At 46.3% G+C, this 20,889-nt stretch overlaps 1 protein-coding gene and 1 long non-coding RNA gene across 2 annotated transcripts; one reads left to right on the top strand and one right to left on the bottom strand.

Annotated features, from left to right (window-relative positions):
* Positions 1-2,712: 2,712 nt before the first annotated feature.
* Positions 2,713-16,932, bottom strand: LOC139571385 (uncharacterized). Its single transcript, XR_011674287.1, has 3 exons — positions 16,809-16,932; positions 16,308-16,623; positions 2,713-3,030 (listed from the first exon to the last, which is right to left on the bottom strand). It is a non-coding gene; the product is annotated as an uncharacterized lncRNA (long non-coding RNA).
* Positions 4,365-19,786, top strand: LOC139571384 (monocarboxylate transporter 7-like). Its single transcript, XM_071394200.1, has 8 exons — positions 4,365-4,504; positions 16,319-16,573; positions 16,832-16,975; positions 17,080-17,208; positions 17,430-18,410; positions 18,599-18,756; positions 19,084-19,311; positions 19,438-19,786. Exons 1-7 carry the CDS (start codon positions 4,483-4,485, stop codon positions 19,282-19,284), a joined length of 1,890 nt encoding a protein of 629 aa, XP_071250301.1. The 5' UTR covers positions 4,365-4,482; the 3' UTR covers positions 19,285-19,311; positions 19,438-19,786.
* The last annotated feature ends 1,103 nt before the right edge of the window (positions 19,787-20,889 follow it).

The following is a 20,889-nucleotide window of genomic DNA, read 5'->3' as shown; positions in this document are numbered from 1 at the left end:
CCTACCTGTTTAAATAAAGGTGAAATAAAACATTTAAAAAATAAATCTCTTATAAAAAAATATAATCTCTTGGAACCAAGACTTAAAAAGAACTGAACTGATATTGGCTCAAGATGGAGGGCATGTTGGAACATAACTAACGAGATTACAGTTAACGAAAATGTACGTTTAATCCAGTATAAATTAATGTAATTTATTACAAGAGACAAAATTCACAAATTCTACAGCACAATGGCAGGCAGAGTCATGTATTAAGTGTAAAACGAATAATTACTCAATAATCCATCTATTCTGGGGATGTTATAAAGTCCCAAAGCTATGAGCAGAGTGTCAGAAGTATTACAATGTAAATGTACTTTTAATCCTTCAGTCTGCATATTTCAAGACTAGTGCTGAGCAACTAGTGCTTTTTGAGTTCGGTCTTGTTTCAATTATTAAAAAATTATCATGTTTTCGGTTTTGATTATTTTTCTAAACATGAAATGTTATATTTGGGTTGAGTGCTATAACTACACAGAATAAAACAATTAATAAAAGTCTCATGATGGAAGTGACTGCTCATTACTGTTTATCACTTATTAACCATCATTTATTTACATTACTTTAGGCCTATTTTCATAAAATGTAGGCCTAAACAGATGTCGGTCAATAAATTGTTTAAAAACTGAAAAATCATCGAAATATCGGTTAATGGCTCAGCACTATAATCAAGATATGGCATATGAGGGTGCAGTGACATACCATATGGGTTGGATGATACTTTCCCTGTCAATCATCATTAAAAAACATATACTTAAAAACTGGAAATCAACCAATCCTCCGCCATTAACGCATTTTTATTATCTAAAAATGTAAAGTGCGTGGGCTATGGAAAGAAACAAAATGGTGCAGTTTGAGGCCATGTGGCTTAAAGTGACGCAGGCACTGGAGATGTGGGTGTGTGCTAGCTAGTGGGTCTGGGCAGGTGTGATGTAGTTGATGTTTGTATAATGTTGTCGTTTGTATGTGTATGTTTCATGTTGTTTATAAAATACACAATAAAATCTTGAAACAAAAAATAAAAGATCCAATAAAGGTATTTGACATCTGGGCTGGAATTAAAGCTTCTACCTCCTGTAGCATTTATCCATGACAGTTACAGTGGGGAGAACAAGTATTTGATCCACTGCCGATTTTGCAGGTTTTCCTACTTACAAAGCATGTAGAGGTCTGTAATTTTTATCATAGGTACACTTCAACTGTGAGAGACGGAATCTAAAACAAAAACCCAGAAAATCACATTGTATGATTTTTAAGTAATTAATTAGCATTTTAGTGCATGACATAAGTATTTGATCACCTACCAACCAGTAAGAATTCCGGCTCTCACAGACCTGTTAGTTTTTCTTTAAGAAGCTCTCCTGTTCTCCACTCATTACCTGTATTAACTGCACCTGTTTGAACTCGTTACCTGTATAAAAGACACCTGTACACACACTCAATCAAACAGACTCCAACCTCTCCACAATGGCCAAGACCAGAGAGCTGTGTAAGGACATCAGGGATAAAATTGTAGACCTGCACAAGGCTGGGATGGGCTACAGGACAATAGGCAAGCAGCTTGGTGAGAAGGCAAAAACTGTTGGTGCAAGTATTAGAAAATGGAAGAAGTTCAAGATGACAGTCAATCACCCTCGGTCTGGGGCTCCATGCAAGATCTCACCTCATGGGGCATCAATGATCATGAGGAAGGTGAGGGATCAGCCCAGAACTACACGGCAGGACCTGGTCAATGAACTGAAGAGAGCTGGGACCACAGTCTCAAAGAAAACCATTAGTAACACACTACGCCGTCATGGATTAAAATCCTGCAAGGTCCCCCTGCTCAAGCCAGCGCATGTCCAGGCCCGTCTGAAGTTTGCCAATGACCATCTGGATGATCCAGAGGAGGAATGGGAGAAGGTCATGTGGTCTGATGAGACAAAAATAGAGCTTTTTGGTCTAAACTCCACTCGCCGTGTTTGGAGGAAGAAGAAGGATGAGTACAATCCCAAGAACACCATCCCAACCGTGAAGCATGGAGGTGGAATCATCATTCTTTGGGGATGCTTTTCTGCAAAGGGGACAGGACGACTGCACCGTATTGAGGGGAGAATGGATGGGGCCATGTATCGCGAGATCTTGGCCAACAACCTCCTTCCCTCAGTAAGAGCATTGAAGATGGGTCGTGGCAGGGTCTTCCAGCATGACAACGACCCGGAACACACTGCCAGGGCAACTAAGGAGTGGCTCCGTAAGAATCATCTCAAGGTCCTGGAGTGGCCTAGCCAGTCTCCAGACCTGAACCCAATAGAAAGTCTTTGGAGGGAGCTGAAAGTCCGTATTGCCCAGCGACAGCCCCGAAACCTGAAGGATCTGGAGAAGGTCTGTATGGAGGAGTGGGCCAAAATCCCTACTGCAGTGTGTGCAAACCTGGTCAAGAACTACAGGAAACGTATGATCTCTGTAATTGCAAACAAAGGTTTCTGTACCAAATATTAAGTTCTGCTTTTCTGATGTATCAAATACTTATGTCATGCAATAAAATGCAAATTAATTACTTAAAAATCATACAATGTGATTTTCTGTATTATTATTTTTTTAGATTCCGTCTCTCACAGTTGAAGTGTACCTATGATAAAAATTACATACCTCTACATGCTTTGTAAGTAGGAAAACCTGCAAAATCGGCAGTGTATCAAATACTTGTTCTCCCCACTGTATATCTTAATGTAAGTTAGGTGAGTTGGTTAGTGAACAGGCTACCAAGAGTTGTACCTCATTCCCATCAAGTTCAGATGAGGGGTTTGGCTTGATCTCTGACCCACCTGCTGGTTGGCTCCCAGGTCTCCCCAACCAATACCATCTTCCAAAATGATGATGAAGTTGGGTCTCCTGGTGCTGCTTCTGTCCCTGACTCCATTCTGACTCACTGTGTGGAACAGTAGTCCACAGAGCAGGGTCCCAGATAATAGGAGCATGGAGACACCCACTGTCATTCTGGTTCAAGACCTGGGAGAGTGACAGAATAAGACAAAGAACTGATCAAACCTAAGGTCCCAAGAGACACTTTTGTAGCAGCTTTGGGTTGAATAGTTTATTATTAAAATTATCATGGTCAAGTGCAAAAACAGCACAGGATGAGAACTACTCAGAACCACTGCACACAGACTACACTGTGACAGTTATCAGCTGGAGGGGGCTGCAGCAGACTGATATAGGACAGAGTTGACTGACTGTAACCCGACCCTCTTAACTCCTGCATTTCCTCATGATTGTCAGTGTGAGTGTGTATGTGTTTGTGAGTATGTGTATGTGTATGTGTTAGAGAGAGAGAGAGAGAGAGAGAGAGTGCAGCAGTAAGGTTAGGTCACTGGTTTCACACAACATAAATTGAACAGCACACAGGATTACTATACAGCGCACAGGTAAGAGTTACGCAATACTAATTGAAGTAAAAACATTCTGTATCTGACTGAGAAGTATTGATTGAAAGGGAGCAACAAGTGAGCTGGCAAAGAATATATCTACAGTTATGTACAATCTACGTTGCCAGCAGCATGAATGAGACCCGTACAATGGGTAGTTCAATGCGGTCATTCACAAACTCGTGCTACCTTTAAATTCAAGTTGTGGACAATTTAAATCAAGTTAGCATTGGAAACTGAGTCTCCGAAAGGGACTTTCCTCTCCTCATCTCTCCTCTCCTTAAATCATCAAAATATAGGATAAGTGGAAGCAATATGGCAGAGACCAACCTAGGGGATTTGCTTTCACCTGTAGTTCTTTGAGATCAGTCCACTAAAGGAATAAGGCTAGGAGCCTACAGATCTGTTCTAGTATATTACCTTTTTGGACAGTTCCAAATTAAAAACCTTGTATAGCTCACTCAAGAGGCCCGATAATCACCCCTGTAGCCTAGTTATAATCTAGTTATATTTTCATTGTGGTTAATTATATTCAATGTGGTTATTTTCACTAACATTAATTGGTGATTCAAATACTTGGACAGCTTATAGCTTACAGTTTATACTCAAATTGGTTAGGTGCAAAATATCTGAAGACTCTAGACAGCCTTAGAACAGGGCCCTTTTTGTAGTCCCGCGGATCAATTTCCAAAAACAAAAAATATATACTTGTGTGGCCTCTACCCCCATCCCTGCCCTAGAATGTAGGAGAACATGACATCGTGAGCTAAGACAAGACAAGTAAAGTATTGGTATTATTCTTTAGGCTAAGTCAAGTCTATAGTACTATCTGCTGTTGTCTTTCCTTTGACCATCTTTGGCGGATGGGTTGTCGACCCACACAGATCTATGCACACACACTTTTGGTTAAAAAACAGACAGACAAGTCAGCACTGCAGAATGAGTTGGGAGTTGAGTTGGATGAGTTGCCAATGCCATAGGCTATTCACCAGGGATAGCATTGCTTATTCATTCATTGAGAAAAGGCTAACTGGATATGAGGACTGACAATAAAGGCGGTGAGTGAGGCAGGTTTATGCGTGTGTGAACACATGATGGTTGTGTACTGAAGTTGTGCTAAATAGCGCAGTAGCATTGATTAGGGTCCTTGATACAAAACAAACGTTGCGTTGATATAGCAGACAACTGTCCTAAAAAGCCACATTGTTTCCGATGTAAGTAGCAACAACTTTCGTCATAACATTGCCTGAAACGAGAATAGTTTGTTACTAACATATGAAATTGAGAAAGATACTTAATATTGTCATTTTGCCATATAACCCACAGGTAACTATTGGCGACTAAGCGACGTTTAGTTTTTTGGGGGCGGGGTTGACGGAGGTCGGTTCAATTACCTGTACTTCAATTCCATTTAGTTCCGTTTTTTGTGAGCCTAAAGCCCAATTTCTCTTGAGAGAAATCAAATCATTCACCAGAGAATGGGACGCTGGGCTGAAGGGAGTTTTAGTTTTCATTAAAGAAATATTCCGCCTAGTTCAGCCCAGAAACGTTGTAATTAACTACAATGACCATGATCCACTGCGCCTTTTCCGGCTCGGACATAGATGGATACACTTACACTTTAACGCCTACTAAATTAGGTTAGATACAGACAGAACGCATAGACGAACAGATAGCATTCGAGATGAATGTACACAACAAGGAAGAAAGATATGGATAGAGACAGATCGTGAAAGTATGCCTTAAGTACTTTGAAGAACTAGTAAAATGATTTAATCAGACAGCTCTGCAGGCTAGCCTAGCTAAATAGATGACAGCACAGTATTGGGAGCAGAGAGAACGTTGTCTGGCCATTTGGCAGCTACTTCCAGAGCAGCGATGAGATGATGACTTTTAAGGAATGAAAAATAATAGTCATCAAATAACAGCTAAGTAATATACACAACATAAATATTTTATTATTTCATAGTAATTTCCTATTTTCTATTGATGTCAACCCAATGTGGAACTGACAGAGACAATTTAATATTTTAAATGTTTTGGCAATTTAATGAATGTTAACTATTTTGGGCTTTGGAATTTCCATTAAAAAGCTCTAAAATTATAATTTTTGAATGCAATTAATGTTTTAAAAAATTATCAAAATCGAAAACTGTGTTTATTTTTAATAATGAACCAACACCAAACCTACCTCAAAGAGCACTAATCACTCAGCACTAGTAAATGGAAATCAGTAATTGAATTACCGCTTTACGTGCACGTTCACGCCAACAATGAGCGTTCACACATATGCTCACAGTTACCAAAGAGTGTTACAGTGGCGAGGGAAACTGCAGATATATTTTTTTGCCCTTCATTAAGTATTCACGCACCTTGGCTTTTTCCACATTTAAAATTGATTCGATTGAGATTTTTGTGTCACTGGCCTACAGACAATACCCTATAATGTGGAAGTGGAAGAATTTTTGTTAGAATTTTTTTACAAATTAATTATAAATGAAAAGCTGAAATGTTTTGAGTCAGTAAGTATTCAACCCCTTTGTTATGGTAAGCCTAAATATGTTCAGGAGTACAAATTTGCTTAACAAGTCATATAATAAGTTGCATGGACTGAAATAATAGTTTAGCATAATTGTTTTAATGACTAACTCCTCTCTGTACCCCACACATACAATTACAGTGCATTTGGAAAGCATTCAGACCCCTTGACTTTTTCCACATTTTGTTACAGCGTTATTCTAAAATGTATTTAATAGTTTCCCCCCACCAATCTACACACAATACCCCATAATGACAAAGCAAAAACAGCTTTTTAGACATTTTTGCAAATGTATAAATAATAATAAAAAGCTAAAATACTGTACTTTGCTCCATTCATCTTTCCCTCGATCCTGACTAGTCTCCCAGTCCCTGTTGCTGAAAAACATCCCCACAGCATGATGCTGCCACCACCATGCTTCACCGTAGGGATGGTGCCAGGTTTCCTCCAGATGTGACGCTGGACCAGAGAATCTTGTTTCTCACGATCAGAGTCCTTTAGGTGCCTCTTGGCAAACTCCATGTGGGCTGTCATGTGCCTTTTACTGAGTGGCTTCCGTCTGGTCACTCTAACATAAAGGCAAGATTGGTGGAGTGCTACAGAGATGGTTGTCCTTCTGGAAGGTTCTTCCATCTCCACAGAGGAACTCTAGAGCTCTATCAGAGTGACCATCGGGTTCTTGGTCACCTCCCTTACCAAGGCCCTTCTGCCCCGATTGCTCAGTTTGGCCAGGCGGCCAGCTCTAGGAAGAGTCTTGGTGGTCCCAAAATTCTTCCTTTTAAGAATGATGGAGGTCACTGTGTTCTTGGAGAACTTCAATGCTGCAGAAATGTTTTGGTACCCTTCCCCAGATCTGTGCCTCGACACAATCCTGTCTCTGTGGGACCTTATATAGACAGGTATGTCCCCCCCCCCCCCCCCCCCCCCATTATAATTTTTTACAAATGTAACCTTTATTTAACTAGGAAAGTCAGTTAAGAACAAATTCTTATTTACAATGACGGCCTACTGGGGAAAGGTGGGTTGTTCAGGGGCAGAACGACAGACTTTTACCTTGTCGCCTCGGGGATTCAATCCAGCAACCTTTCGGTTACTGGCCCAACGCTCTAACCACTGCCGCCCCAAATTGTCCAATCAATTGAATTTACCAAAGGTGGACTCCAATCAAGTTGTAGAAACATCTCAAGGATGATCAATGGAAACAGGATGTACCTCAATTTCGAGTCTCATAGCAAAGGTTCTGAATACCTGTTTTCGCTTCGTCATTATGGGTTAGTGTGTGTAGATTGATGAGAGAAAAAATGTATTTAATACATTTTAGAATAAGGCTGTAACGTAACAAAAAGTGGAAAAAGTCAAAGGTTTGAATACTTTCCGAATGCACTGTATCTGTAAAGTCCCTCAGTCAAGCAGTGAATGTCAAACATAGATTCAACCACAAAAACCAGGGAGGTTTTCCAGTGCCTCATAAAGAAGGGCACCTATTGGTAGATGGGTAAAAATAAAACGCAGACATTGAATATCCCTTTGAGCATGGTGAAGATATTAATTCCCCTTTGGAGGGTGTATCAATTAAGCCAGTCACTACAAAGACACAGGCGTCCTTCCTAACTCAATTTCCGGAGAGAAAGGAAACCAATGGTGAGGCCAATGGTGAATTTAAAACAATTACAGAGATTAATGGCTGTGATAGGAGAAAACTGAGGATGGTTCAACAACATTGTAGTTACTCCACAATACTAACTTAATTGACAAAGTGAAAAGAAGTAAGCCTGTACAAAATACAAATATTCCAAAACATACATACTGTTTGCAACAAGGCACTAAAGTAATACTGAAAAAAAATGTAGCAAATCAATTCACTTTTGTCCTGAATACAAAGTGTTATGAAAATCCAATACAACCATTACTGAGTACCACTCTCCATATTTTCAAGCATAGTGGTGGCTGCATCACGTTATGGGTATTCTTGTAATTGTTAAGGACTTGGGAGTTTTTCAGGATAAAAAAAGAAATGGAGCTAAGCACAGGCAAAATCCTAGAGTAAAACATGGTTCAGTCTGCTTTCCATCAGACACTAGGAGATTAATTCACCTTTCAGCAAGACAATAACCTAAAACACAATGCCAAATCTACACTGGAATTGCTTGCCAAGAAGACAGTGAATGTTCCTGAGTGGCCAAGTTACAGTTTTGACTTACATTTACTTGAAAATCTATGGAAAGACCTGAAATTGGTTGTCTAGCAATGATCAACAACCAATTTGACAGAGCTTGAAGAATTTAGAAAATGATAATGGGCAAGTGTTGCACAATCCAGGTGTGGAAAGCTCTTGAGACTTACCCAGAAAGATTCACAGCTGATATTACTGCCAAAGGTGTTTCTACAAAGTCACTCAGGGGTGTGAATACTTATGTAAATTAGATATTTCTGTATTTCATTTTCAATAAATTTGCTAAAATTTCAAAAAAACAATTTTCACTGTCATTATGTGGTATTGTGTGTAGACAGGTGAGATTATTATTTTTTGAATCGATTTTGAATTCAGGTTGTAACACAACAAAATTAGGAATAAATCAAGGGGTATGAATACTTTCTGAAGGCACTGTATATGTCCAACTTGTACAATATATTAACCTTATATCATAGCCTACTAATACAATTTGCATTATTAACCATGCATTTATTCTCTTTCCAATCCAAGGGGGGAATTGTGGTGTAGATATTGGGCGGGGGGACAATTTTCAGACGGGGGACATGACTTATTATGCCTCTCTTGAGTGGTATATGGAGGGATATTTTTAAAACACAGTATAAGTGGAAGGATAAGTCATCACCTTCATTAATGAATATATTTCCAGACAAATATTAAGAAGACACAAGATGAATACTGAGTTGTATTATAATGATGCAGACATGCATATTTATGTATAGTAAGAAGACTGAGTTTTATTATAATGATGATCATAAATATTTACATATAAAAAGGTTTCTGCAATACTACAGTTTGTCATGGCTTTATGGTCTCTCTTGAGGGGTATTTTTGAAAACACTAAGTGGAAGGATAAGTCACCATCAGCAATGACATTATTTCAAGGCAAATATTAAGAAGACACAAAAGAGGAAGACTGAGTATAAGGATGCACATTCATATTTACATAGGATATCATCCACTAAGTTGATCATACATTTACTATTAAGTGTTGTGGTTTTCCTAGTTTACAGGTGGAAGACATACACTTGGGGTACTGAGCTAAAAGATACCGTACAGTATATTTAGAGTACTGATATTCAGTCTAACAAACAGCTGTCAGGGGAGAGTCTATATTGAAACAGTAAATTAGGAGGTTGCTGATAGAGACTGGACTTTTCTAGGAGGCAGACAGTAGCTGGACTCTGAAGATGGCTGATAGTAGCTGGACTGGACTAAACTTGGAAGGCAGGCAGTGACTGGGCTCTGAAGGTGGCTGACAGAGACTGGACTTTACCTTTTTAGGATGCGGACAGTGGCTGGGCTCTGAAGGTGGCTGACAGACTGGACTTTTCTAGGAGGCAGACAGTAGCTGGGCTCTGAAGGTGATTGGCAGAGCCTGGACTGGAATTTGAAAGTCTGGGCTAAACTTGGAAGAAGGCAGACATTGGCTGGGCTCTGAAGGTGGCTGACAGAACGGACTTGACCTGTCTAGGAGGCAGACAGCTACTAAAACAAACAATTGGAAAACGAGACTGTCTTATGTTGTAGCAACTAAACTGTCCCTTAGTGGTAGAGCGTGCTCACTCCCTGGATGTTGTGTGCTCAAGGTTGTATTTGTTCTCAGTAGTTTTTTAAATTAGTATATATTTTTCTCCCCAATTTTGTGTTATCCAATTACGATACAATTACGATCTTGTCTCATCGCTGCAACTCCCCAACGGGCTCAGGAGAGGCAAAGGTCGAGTCATGTGTCCTCCGAAACATGACCCACCAAACCGCGCTTCTTAACACCCGCCCACTTAACCCGGAAGCCAGCTGAACCAATGTGTCGGAGGAAACACTGTTCAACTGACGACCGAAGTCAGCATGCAGGTGCCCGGCCCGCCACAAGGAGTCACTAGAGCGTGATGAGGCAAGTAAATGCCGCTACCTCGGCTGGGTCTGAGGTGCAGGAAGTGGAGATGGATTGGGTGGTTGGAGCAAATGTCTTATCTGCCTGGGTATGAGGTGGCTGCCTGGGCGTGGGGTATGAGGTGACTGCCTGGGCGTGGGGTATGAGGTGGCTGCCTGGGCGTGGGTTATGAGGTGGCTGCCTGGGCGTGGGGTATGTGGTGGCTGCCTGGGCATGGGGTATGAGGTGGCTGCCTGGGCGTGGGGTAGGAGGTGGCTGCCTGGGCGTGGGGTATGCGGTGGCTGCCTGGGGGTGGGGTATGAGGTGGCTGCCTGGGCGTGGGGTATGAGGTGGCTGCCTGTGCGTGGGGTATGAGGTGGCTGCCTGGACGTGGGGTATGCGGTGGCTGTCTGGGGTTGGGGTAGGCGGTGGCTGCCTGGGCTTGGGGTATACGGTGGCTGCCCACATCCAACCCAGCTCCTGTGCGATCTGTCACCAGTTACGGGAGGCTACTTGAAGAGAGAGGTTCAGTGGGTACCCCCCGCTGCTTCTGTCTGCCTCGGTCAAGCACCGTTTGCCTCTCTTCCCAGACTTGTTGATGAAGGTCCGGTCCCACAGCTGTGATCCGGTCCTACGTGGACTTTCGAGACCGGGCTAGCTAAACGAGCGCTGCATAGCGTGCTAGCCAGTTTGGCTAACTCGCAGAGGTGAGCTAGCTATTCTTGCCTCCTCATTCTAGACTTACGTGCCCTCAGCTAGCACGTCAGAGTCTACAAACTCAGAATGCTCACGAGCTGCCGGCTACTATAGCGATTGGCTGGTGGCGGCAGACTCGAGTGGGCAAGCAGTGTTACACACATCCATGCTACTTTCCCTTATTCAGTCTCTAGGCTTCATAAGAAACCAGAAGAAGAGCTGTATGATTATGTCTCAGCGCATTCCGTTTCTGGGTTTCAAACTAGACTTACTTGCGTATCACGCTTTTCAAGCCTTATGGAGGGTGTCTGGTTTTCAGCTCTGCTTAGACAGATTTCATCAGGGGTTTCGCCTGTGCTTATTCCTACTGTGATTAAAGTAGTTTCCGCTCTTCCAGCGCTGGCCACTCAACTGGGCACATCTCACAGCCTAAGCTGTTCGCTTTGATTGTCCCAGTCAGGCCCAGTGGTGGGACCCTCTGCTATTGTCAGGGGGCTCCCATGGGCTGAGTTGTGTCTCGCAAGGTGATCACGACAGACACATCTGTAGTGGTGTGAAAATGATCCAACCATTATGTAGAAATTATGTTGAATTTAATTTATCGATCTGATTCCAATATTATGTGAATAAATGCAACAGGCCGTGTACGTCTCTGGAGGACCTAGTCAAGGTAGCAAGCCTTGCATCACCTCTCAGTATGATTATAATGAACATGTGTCTAACTTGCACCGTTATGCAATTATTAAGAGAGTAGAGACAAATAGCTAATCCTGGCAACTAATGTTCTAGCATTAACTTATTGAGGCAAGCAGGTCAGCGATTTCAAGGTGGAGCCCAAGCATGTGCTATGCATAGTGTATATAACAACTACCAACAGACCTACTAAATTATAAACGGATAGTCAAATAGTTACTCTGTAAAATGAGGAATGCATTTATTCAATTCAACTAATAACATTTATTAGAGATAATTATGAAAACACAGAGAGATGAAAGAATTTTATAATAAAAAAGATTGTATTGGTGAAATATTTGGGTAAGCCTGGCTTCTGTTGGCATCCATGAATACATATGCACGCATCATTGAGAGATTCTGCAGTGCAGAATATCCTAGTTATCAATGAAATAATCTGCTTTAACTAGATTGTTTCATTGGGCCAGCTTAATGTAATGCAATGAATGGTCATGGGTCACTAAGACAAACTTACATTTCTTTACAACAAGAAATTACACATCATTAATCTACCTTAACCTGATCTTACTTTCTGATTCGGAACTTTGTGTTTGCGATGTTCTTGTTGCTCACTTGAATCAAGCTGCGAAAAGAGGTAGAAGGCATTTTTGCAAAAGCTATTCTTTCAAGGAGGGGAGAAGGAGGGGCACATTCCATTCCAGAAGATACATGTGTTTTCTGAAATGGAATGAGGCCGGCCTTACTGCGGGGCAGGTGCTGGCATGGCTAAGGTTGCTGAGCAGCATACTGAAATTAGTTGGAGAAGGGCGTATAGACAGTGGGAAAGGGGCGTATAGACAGTGGGAGAGGGGCGTATAGACAGTGGGAGAGGGGCGTATAGACAGTGGGAGAGGGGCGTATAGACAGTGGGAGAGGGGTGTATAGACAGTGGGAGAGGGGCGTATAGACAGTGGGAGAGGGGCGTATAGACAGTGGGAAAGGGGCGTATAGACTGTGGGAGAGGGGCGTATAGACAGTGGGAAAGGGGCGTATAGACAGTGGGAGAGGGGCGTATAGACAGTGGGAGAGGGGCGTATAGACAGTGGGAAAGAGGCGTATAGACAGTGGGCGAGGGGCGTATAGACAGTGGGAGAGGGGCACGTAGACAGTGGGAGAGGGGCGTATAGACAGTGGGAGAGGGGCGTATAGACAGTGGGAGAGGGGCGTATAGACAGTGGGAGAGGGGCGTATAGACAGTGGGAGAGGGGCACGTATAGACAGTGGGAGAGGGGCGTATAGACAGTGGGAGAGGGGCACGTAGACCGTGGGAGAGGGGCGTATAGACAGAGGGAGAGGGGCACGTAGACAGTGGGAGAGGGGCACGTAGACAGTGGGAGAGGGGCACGTAGACAGTGGGAGAGGGGCACGTAGACAGTGGGAGAGGGGCACGTAGACAGTGGGAGAGGGCCACGTAGACAGTGGAGGAGGGGCACGTAGACAGTGGGAGAGGGGCACGTAGACAGTGGGAGAGGGGCACGTAGACAGTGGGAGAGGGGCACGTAGACAGTGGGAGAGGGGCACGTAGACAGTGGGAGAGGGGCACGTAGACAGTGGGAGAGGGGCACGTAGACAGTGGGAGAGGGGCACGTAGACAGTGGGAGAGGGGCACGTAGACAGTGGGAGAGGGGCACGTAGACAGTGGGAGAGGGGCACGTAGACAGTGGGAGAGGGGCACGTAGACAGTGGGAGAGGGGCACGTAGACAGTGGGAGAGGGGCACGTAGACAGTGGGAGAGGGGCACGTAGACAGTGGGAGAGGGCCACGTAGACAGTGGGAGAGGGGCACGTAGACAGTGGGAGAGGGCGTATAGACAGTGGGAGAGGGGCACGTAGACAGTGGGAGAGGGGCACGTAGACAGTGGGAGAGGGGCACGTAGACAGTGGGAGAGGGGCACGTAGACAGTGGGAGAGGGTCGTATAGACAGTGGGAGAGGGGCACGTAGACAGTGGGAGAGAGGCACGTAGACAGTGGGAGAGGGGCACGTAGACAGTGGGAGAGGGGCACGTAGACAGTGGGAGAGGGGCACGTAGACAGTGGGAGAGGGGCACGTAGACAGTGGGAGAGGGGCACGTAGACAGTGGGAGAGGGGCACGTAGACAGTGGGAGAGGGCGTATAGACAGAGGGAGAGGGGCACGTAGACAGTGGGAGAGGGGCACGTAGACAGTGGGAGAGGGGCACGTAGACAGTGGGAGAGGGGCACGTAGACAGTGGGAGAGGGGCACGTAGACAGTGGGAGAGGGGCACGTAGACAGTGGGAGAGGGCGTATAGACAGAGGGAGAGGGGCACGTAGACAGTGGGAGAGGGCGTATAGACAGTGGGAGAGGGGCATGTAGACAGTGGGAGAGGGGCACGTAGACAGTGGGAAAGGGGCACGTTGACAGTGGGAAAGGGCGTATAGACAGTGGGAGAGGGGCGTATAGACAGTGGGAGAGGGGCACGTAGACAGTGGGAGAGGGGCACGTAGACAGTGGGAGAGGGGCACGTAGACAGTGGGAGAGGGGCACGTAGACAGTGGGAAAGGGGTGTATAGACAGTGGGAGAGGGGCGTATAGACAGTGGGAGAGGGGCACGTAGACAGTGGGAGAGGGGTGTATAGACAGTGGGAGAGGGGCACGTAGACAGTGGGAGAGGGCATATAGACAGTGGGAGAGGGGCGTATAGACAGTGGGAGAGGGGCACGTAGACAGTGGGAGAGGGGCACGTAGACAGTGGGAGAGGGCGTATAGACAGTGGGAGAGGGCGTATAGACAGTGGGAGAGGGCGTATAGACAGTGGGAGAGGGGCACGTAGACAGTGGGAGAGGGGCACGTAGACAGTGGGAGAGGGCGTATAGACAGTGGGAGAGGGGCACGTAGACAGTGGGAGAGGGGCACGTAGACAGTGGGAGAGGGGCACGTAGACAGTGGGAGAGGGGCACGTAGACAGTGGGAGAGGGGCACGTAGACAGTGGGAGAGGAGCACGTAGACAGTGGGAGAGGGGCACGTAGACAGTGGGAGAGGGGCACGTAGACAGTGGGAGAGGGGCACGTAGACAGTGGGAGAGGGGCACGTAGACAGTGGGAGAGGGCCACGTAGACAGTGGGAGAGGGGCACGTAGACAGTGGGAGAGGGCGTATAGACAGTGGGAGAGGGGCACGTAGACAGTGGGAGAGGGGCACGTAGACAGTGGGAGAGGGGCACGTAGACAGTGGGAGAGGGGCACGTAGACAGTGGGAGAGGGTCGTATAGACAGTGGGAGAGGGGCACGTAGACAGTGGGAGAGAGGCACGTAGACAGTGGGAGAGGGGCACGTAGACAGTGGGAGAGGGGCACGTAGACAGTGGGAGAGGGGCACGTAGACAGTGGGAGAGGGGCACGTAGACAGTGGGAGAGGGGCACGTAGACAGTGGGAGAGGGGCACGTAGACAGTGGGAGAGGGCGTATAGACAGAGGGAGAGGGGCACGTAGACAGTGGGAGAGGGGCACGTAGACAGTGGGAGAGGGGCACGTAGACAGTGGGAGAGGGGCACGTAGACAGTGGGAGAGGGGCACGTAGACAGTGGGAGAGGGGCACGTAGACAGTGGGAGAGGGCGTATAGACAGAGGGAGAGGGGCACGTAGACAGTGGGAGAGGGCGTATAGACAGTGGGAGAGGGGCATGTAGACAGTGGGAGAGGGGCACGTAGACAGTGGGAAAGGGGCACGTTGACAGTGGGAAAGGGCGTATAGACAGTGGGAGAGGGGCGTATAGACAGTGGGAGAGGGGCACGTAGACAGTGGGAGAGGGGCACGTAGACAGTGGGAGAGGGGCACGTAGACAGTGGGAGAGGGGCACGTAGACAGTGGGAAAGGGGTGTATAGACAGTGGGAGAGGGGCGTATAGACAGTGGGAGAGGGGCACGTAGACAGTGGGAGAGGGGTGTATAGACAGTGGGAGAGGGGCACGTAGACAGTGGGAGAGGGCATATAGACAGTGGGAGAGGGGCGTATAGACAGTGGGAGAGGGGCACGTAGACAGTGGGAGAGGGGCACGTAGACAGTGGGAGAGGGCGTATAGACAGTGGGAGAGGGCGTATAGACAGTGGGAGAGGGCGTATAGACAGTGGGAGAGGGGCACGTAGACAGTGGGAGAGGGGCACGTAGACAGTGGGAGAGGGCGTATAGACAGTGGGAGAGGGGCACGTAGACAGTTGGAAAGGGGCACGTTGACAGTGGGAAAGGGGTGTATAGACAGTGGGAGAGGGGCGTATAGACAGTGGGAGAGGGGCACGTAGACAGTGGGAGAGGGGCGTATAGACAGTGGGAGAGGGGCACGTAGACATTGGGAGAGGGCGTATAGACAGTGGGAGAGGGGCACGTAGACAGTGGGAGAGGGGTAGACAGTGGGAGAGGGGGTATAGACAGAGGGAAAGGGCGTATAGACAGTGGGAGAGGGGTGTAGTGAGTGAAGGGTGTAGAGACAGTGGGCGATGGGCGTAGAGACAGTGGGCGAAGGGCGTAGAGACAGTGGGCGAAGGGCGTAGAGACAGTGGGCGAAGGGCGTAGAGACAGTGGGCGAAGGGCGTAGAGACAGTGGGCGAAGGGCGTAGAGACAGTGGGCGAAGGGCGTAGAGACAGTGGGCGAAGGGCGTAGAGACAGTGCAGCTGAGCGGAGGAGGTGCAGGGCATCCACATGATTTTTATTGATTTTAAATCAGTTATTGGGGGGGATGAATCGACCTGTTTTGAATGTTGTGGGGGAACATTTCTCCCCAGCCAATTACAAGCATCATTTACTTTACTTTCCTATGAACTTTGATACCTTTTCAAAAAGTGATTTTTTGCCCACCTTCCCTACAGAATCCCATGCTCCATCCATGACAGTGTGGGGGTCCAGAGTGAAGCGCTGCATGGGGCCTAACGTCTACACGGCTCCCCCAGATGGTGGCTGGGGCTGGGTGGTGGCGGTCTCCTTCTTCCTGGTGGAAGTGTTCACCTACGGAGTCATCAAGAGCCTGGGCATCTTCCTCCAGGACCTGATGGAGGAGTTTGGGGAGAGCAACAGCCGAGTCTCTTGGATCATCTCCATCTGTGTCTTCGTCATGGCCTTCACTGGTGAGACTAGGGGCAGCATCAGGGTCTAGGGCTGGGGTGTTTTTGGAGAGCTGCAGGGTGTTCAGGCTTTTGTTACTGGCCCAGCACTGATTGAAATAATCAGATGTGTGCTAAGCTGAATCAATGCTGGGCTAGAATGACAGGCTCAAGAGCTCAAAAGAAATGCTTTTAAAGGTGACAACACTGTGATTACACTCTCTGCTACAAAATGTCAGATGCTCTATAGTGTGCTAACCAGAGATACCTGTCCCCTTTCAGCTCCTCTCGCTTCTGTGATGACCAACCGGTTTGGCTTTCAGACAGTTGTTATGATTGGTGGACTCCTCGTCTCCATAGGAACCATCGCCAGTGGCTTCACCAAATCCATCAACGAGATGTACATCACCATCGGACTCTTTGCAGGTATTAGAAAAAAACACACACACACACACAATTGACCATCACAACTGTCACAGTGCCACCAGTGTTTCACCAGTGTGTGTGCGTGTGTCCTCTTCCCTCCACAGGTCTGGGGTACTGTCTGACCTTCCTGCCCACCATTACTCTCCTGTCCCAGTACTTCTCCCACCGACGCTCCCTGGTCACAGCTGTCGCCTCCACAGGAGAGTCCTTCTCTGTGTTCGCCCTCGCCCCAGGTAAAAGGTCACAAGGGGACTTGAACACTGCTTACTAGCTAGCAAAGTTTATCTTAAAAAACAGCTCATGTTTCAGTTTACCAACCTTCCCATTCTCTTAATCTTACTTCTCTCAATTGCTTTTTCATTTCACATTAACCCGCATTTAATTTTAGGATGGATTGCAAACCCTAACCACTATTTGAAACACTCTCCTCTCTGTTCTCCCCTCTGCTCCTCAGCCTTCTCTGCTCTGAGGGACTGTATCGGCTGGCGTTACACCCTGGTGGTGATCGGAGCTCTACAGGGCATCATCATCATCTGTGGAGTTCTGCTAAGACCCATCATCATCAGACCTGGACCAGCCACGACGACAGAAACTGATGGACTGGCTGACAAAGAGCTGAAGGCTCTGGATACTCTGGACACACAGGAGGAGTACTACAGTAAGGAGAGGTTGTACACTAAGGGCAGTTCATATGCTAAGGATGGGTCTTACACACTGCAGAGGGATAGCAAGCTGGCTCATCGTTTCTCCCTGAGCTCTGGAGAGTCTGAAAACTCTGAAGTTCAGTTCCTCCATCACCAGGTCCTGAAGGACGGCAGTAAGGCAGGGGAGGAGATAGAGGAGGAGGAGGCGTCTTCACAGAGGTGCTTAGGAAGCAAGGAGAAGGAGATGGAGAATGATGAGGAGACGGAGGAGAAGGATATGGAGCAGACACAAACACTATCCCCCCAGAAACTCCTTGACTTCTCCATGTTAAGAGAAGGCAGCTTCATCTGCTACGCTCTCTTCGGCCTTTTTGCCACATTGGGTTTCTTCGCCCCTCAGCTCTACATCATCGAGCTGAGTGTGAACCGTGGCGTGAAGCGTGACCGCGCCGCCCACATGCTCTCCGCCATGGCCTTTGCCGAGATCTTCGGCCGCCTCTCCATTGGTTGGGTGCTAGGCAGGAAGCTGTTCAGAGGCAGGAAGCCCCTGGTGCTGCTGGGATGTGTAGTTCTGCTGTGCCTGGTGCTGGTGGCCTTTACCCTGGTGTGGGAGTTCTGGGGCCTGGCCGTGTGTTGTGGGTTCTATGGGTTTTTTATAGGCACCGTGTCGTCGACACATATACCTATGCTGGCAGAGGAGGATGTGGTGGGCATAGAAAGGATGTCGTCAGCTGTGGGGGTCTATGTGTTTATACAGAGCTTCGCTGGGCTGGCGGGACCACCTCTGGGAGGTAAGAGATGCATTCAGGTCTCTTTTTCACAGCCCTCTGTCATGTCACGTCTCTTTTGCTCTCTCTGATATGTAGCACCAGTTTTATTTTCATTATCATCAAAGGAAAATAACACAAACTTGCTTAATTTGTGCATCATTTTAATGAATGAGTTTATTTAATATACAATTTATATTGTGTTCTCTCAGGTGTTCTTGTGGACCTGACTCAGAACTACGGCTCAGCGTTCTACTCCTGTGCAGTGGGTATGGGTCTAGGGGCTGTGTTCCTGGGTCTGGTACGACCAGCCAAGAGAGGCCTGCTCTGCTGCAGCACAACCAGGCCTCAGAGCATTTCGTATTATTCTGTATGTAAATCCGAGACACTACATTTACTATGATATGTTACATTTCGTACGGTATGTATTAATTTGTGGATGTCCATCATCCATATCTTATGATATGGTACAAATTACAATTCATATTTTATGTTATGAATTTGCAAAACGAATGATATGTTACGAATTCTCGCGAGGTGGCCAGATTACTAACATTAGCTAGCTCGCTAACATTAGCTAGGCTAGGAGTTAGGGTTAAGGTAAAAATTTAGGAGTTAGGATAAATGGTTAGGGTTAGCTAAAATGGTTAAGGTTAAGTGAAGAGTTAGCTAAAAGGGTTAGAGTTTTTACTTGCAGAATAATACGAAGTGCTCTGAGACCAGGTTGTGCAGCAGGAGGGGGGATCAGAACCTCCCAGAACCCATGCAGGTGGGGCCGGGGAACCCTGTACCTCAGCGAGAGGGGAAGGAGGCCCAGGACAGAGACAGTCCTCAGGACTTCCTAGAAGTTGACCTTGATTTGGACCAGAAAACGTTACTGAAAAAGGCCAACAGATGACAATCTCTACTTGAAAAGACATCAAAGGTCAGAAGGAAATCCCATAAGAGTCTGAACTGAAGTCTCAGTTAAACTAGTGCTGATTGAGATAAGTCAGACAAATGTGTGAATAAAGATCTAGACTGCCACGGACTATCTATCCTGTGATTTCAGATCTGGTTTCGGGAGTCTGGAGAGTGGCTCACACTGAACAAATGAAATCCCAATCACGGCCAGTTGTGACACAGCCTGGAATCGAACCAGGGTGTCTGTAGTGACACCTCAAGCACTGAGATGCAGTGCCTTAGACCGCTGCGCCATTCGGGAGCCCATGAACATGAACACACTGTTTTGGCTCATGGTATTGTAAGAGAGGATACAAACAATATGTAGATGCATGAAGTCAGCTGTGAAGAAATAATAACACCATGACATCATGTTGTATTCAATTACTTTTTAAACGTCACTTTACATTTTTTAGACTAAGCAATCACTTGGTACTAATAAAAAATAAATATCACAATCATTTGTAAAGTCATTGAAGTGCTTTGAATAGAAATGTACATTCTAGGATCTTCCTCTCATCCTAGTGTATATTCATAAATCATATCAATTTCCTGAGTGTGACCATTTGAGAATTTACAGGTAAATCTGGAGATTCTAGAATTTCACTTAATCCAGAATCTCCAGACACCTGAGCCACTGTCTGAAGGTCTGGAAGGCCAGAGTGGGTTTTGGGACAGTAGGGCTCAGAGTCAGACTAGGAGACAGTGGGCTGTCCAGGGCTAGCTGTTCCCCCCCTTCTCTATCCATCGCAGCAAGGTCTGAGAGAGACGAGATATACAGTGTGTTTGGAAAGTATTCAGAACCCTTGACTTTTCCCACATTTTGTTATGTTACAGCCTTATTCTAAAATGGATGAAATGTTTTTTTCCCCCTCATCAAACTACACACAATACCCCATAATGACAACGCAAAAACAGTTTTTTTTTAATGTATGCAAATGCATTAAAAAAACGGAAATATCACATTTACATAAGCATTCAGACCCTTTACTCAGTACTTTGCTGAAGCACCTTTGGCAGCGATTACAACCTTGAGTCTACTTGGGTATGACGCTACAAGCTTGGCACACCTTTGGAGAGTTTTTCCCATTCTTCTCTGCATATCCTCTCAATCTCTGTCAGGTTGGATGGACAGCATTGCTGCACAGCTTTTTTCAGGTCTTTCCAGAGATGTTCGATCGGGTTCAAGTCCGGGCTCTGGCTGAGCCTCTCAAGGACATTCAGAGACTTGTCCTGAAGCCACTCCTGCGTTGTCTTGGCTGTGTGCTTAGGGTCTTTGTTCTGTTGGAAGGTGAACCGTCGCCCCAGTCTGAGGTCCTGAGCGCTCTGGAGCAGGTTTTCATCAAGGATCTCTCTGTACTTTGCGCCGTTCTTCTTTGCCTCAATCCTGACTAGTCTCCCAGCCCTACCGCTGAAAAACATCCCCACAGCATGATGCTGCCACCACCATGCTGCTGCCACCACGCTTCACCATAGGGATGATGCCAGGTTTTCGCCAGATGTGACACTTGGCATTCAGACCAAAGAGTTCAATCTTGGTTTCATCAGACCAGAGAGTCTT

This window comes from Salvelinus alpinus, chromosome 3 (assembly GCF_045679555.1).
Source record: "Salvelinus alpinus chromosome 3, SLU_Salpinus.1, whole genome shotgun sequence".
Lineage (NCBI taxonomy): Eukaryota > Metazoa > Chordata > Actinopteri > Salmoniformes > Salmonidae > Salvelinus > Salvelinus alpinus.
Note: the sequence above shows the minus strand (reverse complement) of the source record. Positions and strands in the feature narration are given on the sequence as shown.

Coding starts and splice junctions, on each gene's coding strand:
- LOC139571384 (XM_071394200.1), top strand. CDS start 4,483: ATGAGGACTGACAATAAAGGCG. Junction 4,505..16,318: donor GAGGACTGACAATAAAGGCG/GTGAGTGAGGCA, acceptor CCTTCCCTACAG/AATCCCATGCTCCATCCATG. Junction 16,976..17,079: donor CACCATCGGACTCTTTGCAG/GTATTAGAAAAA, acceptor TTCCCTCCACAG/GTCTGGGGTACTGTCTGACC.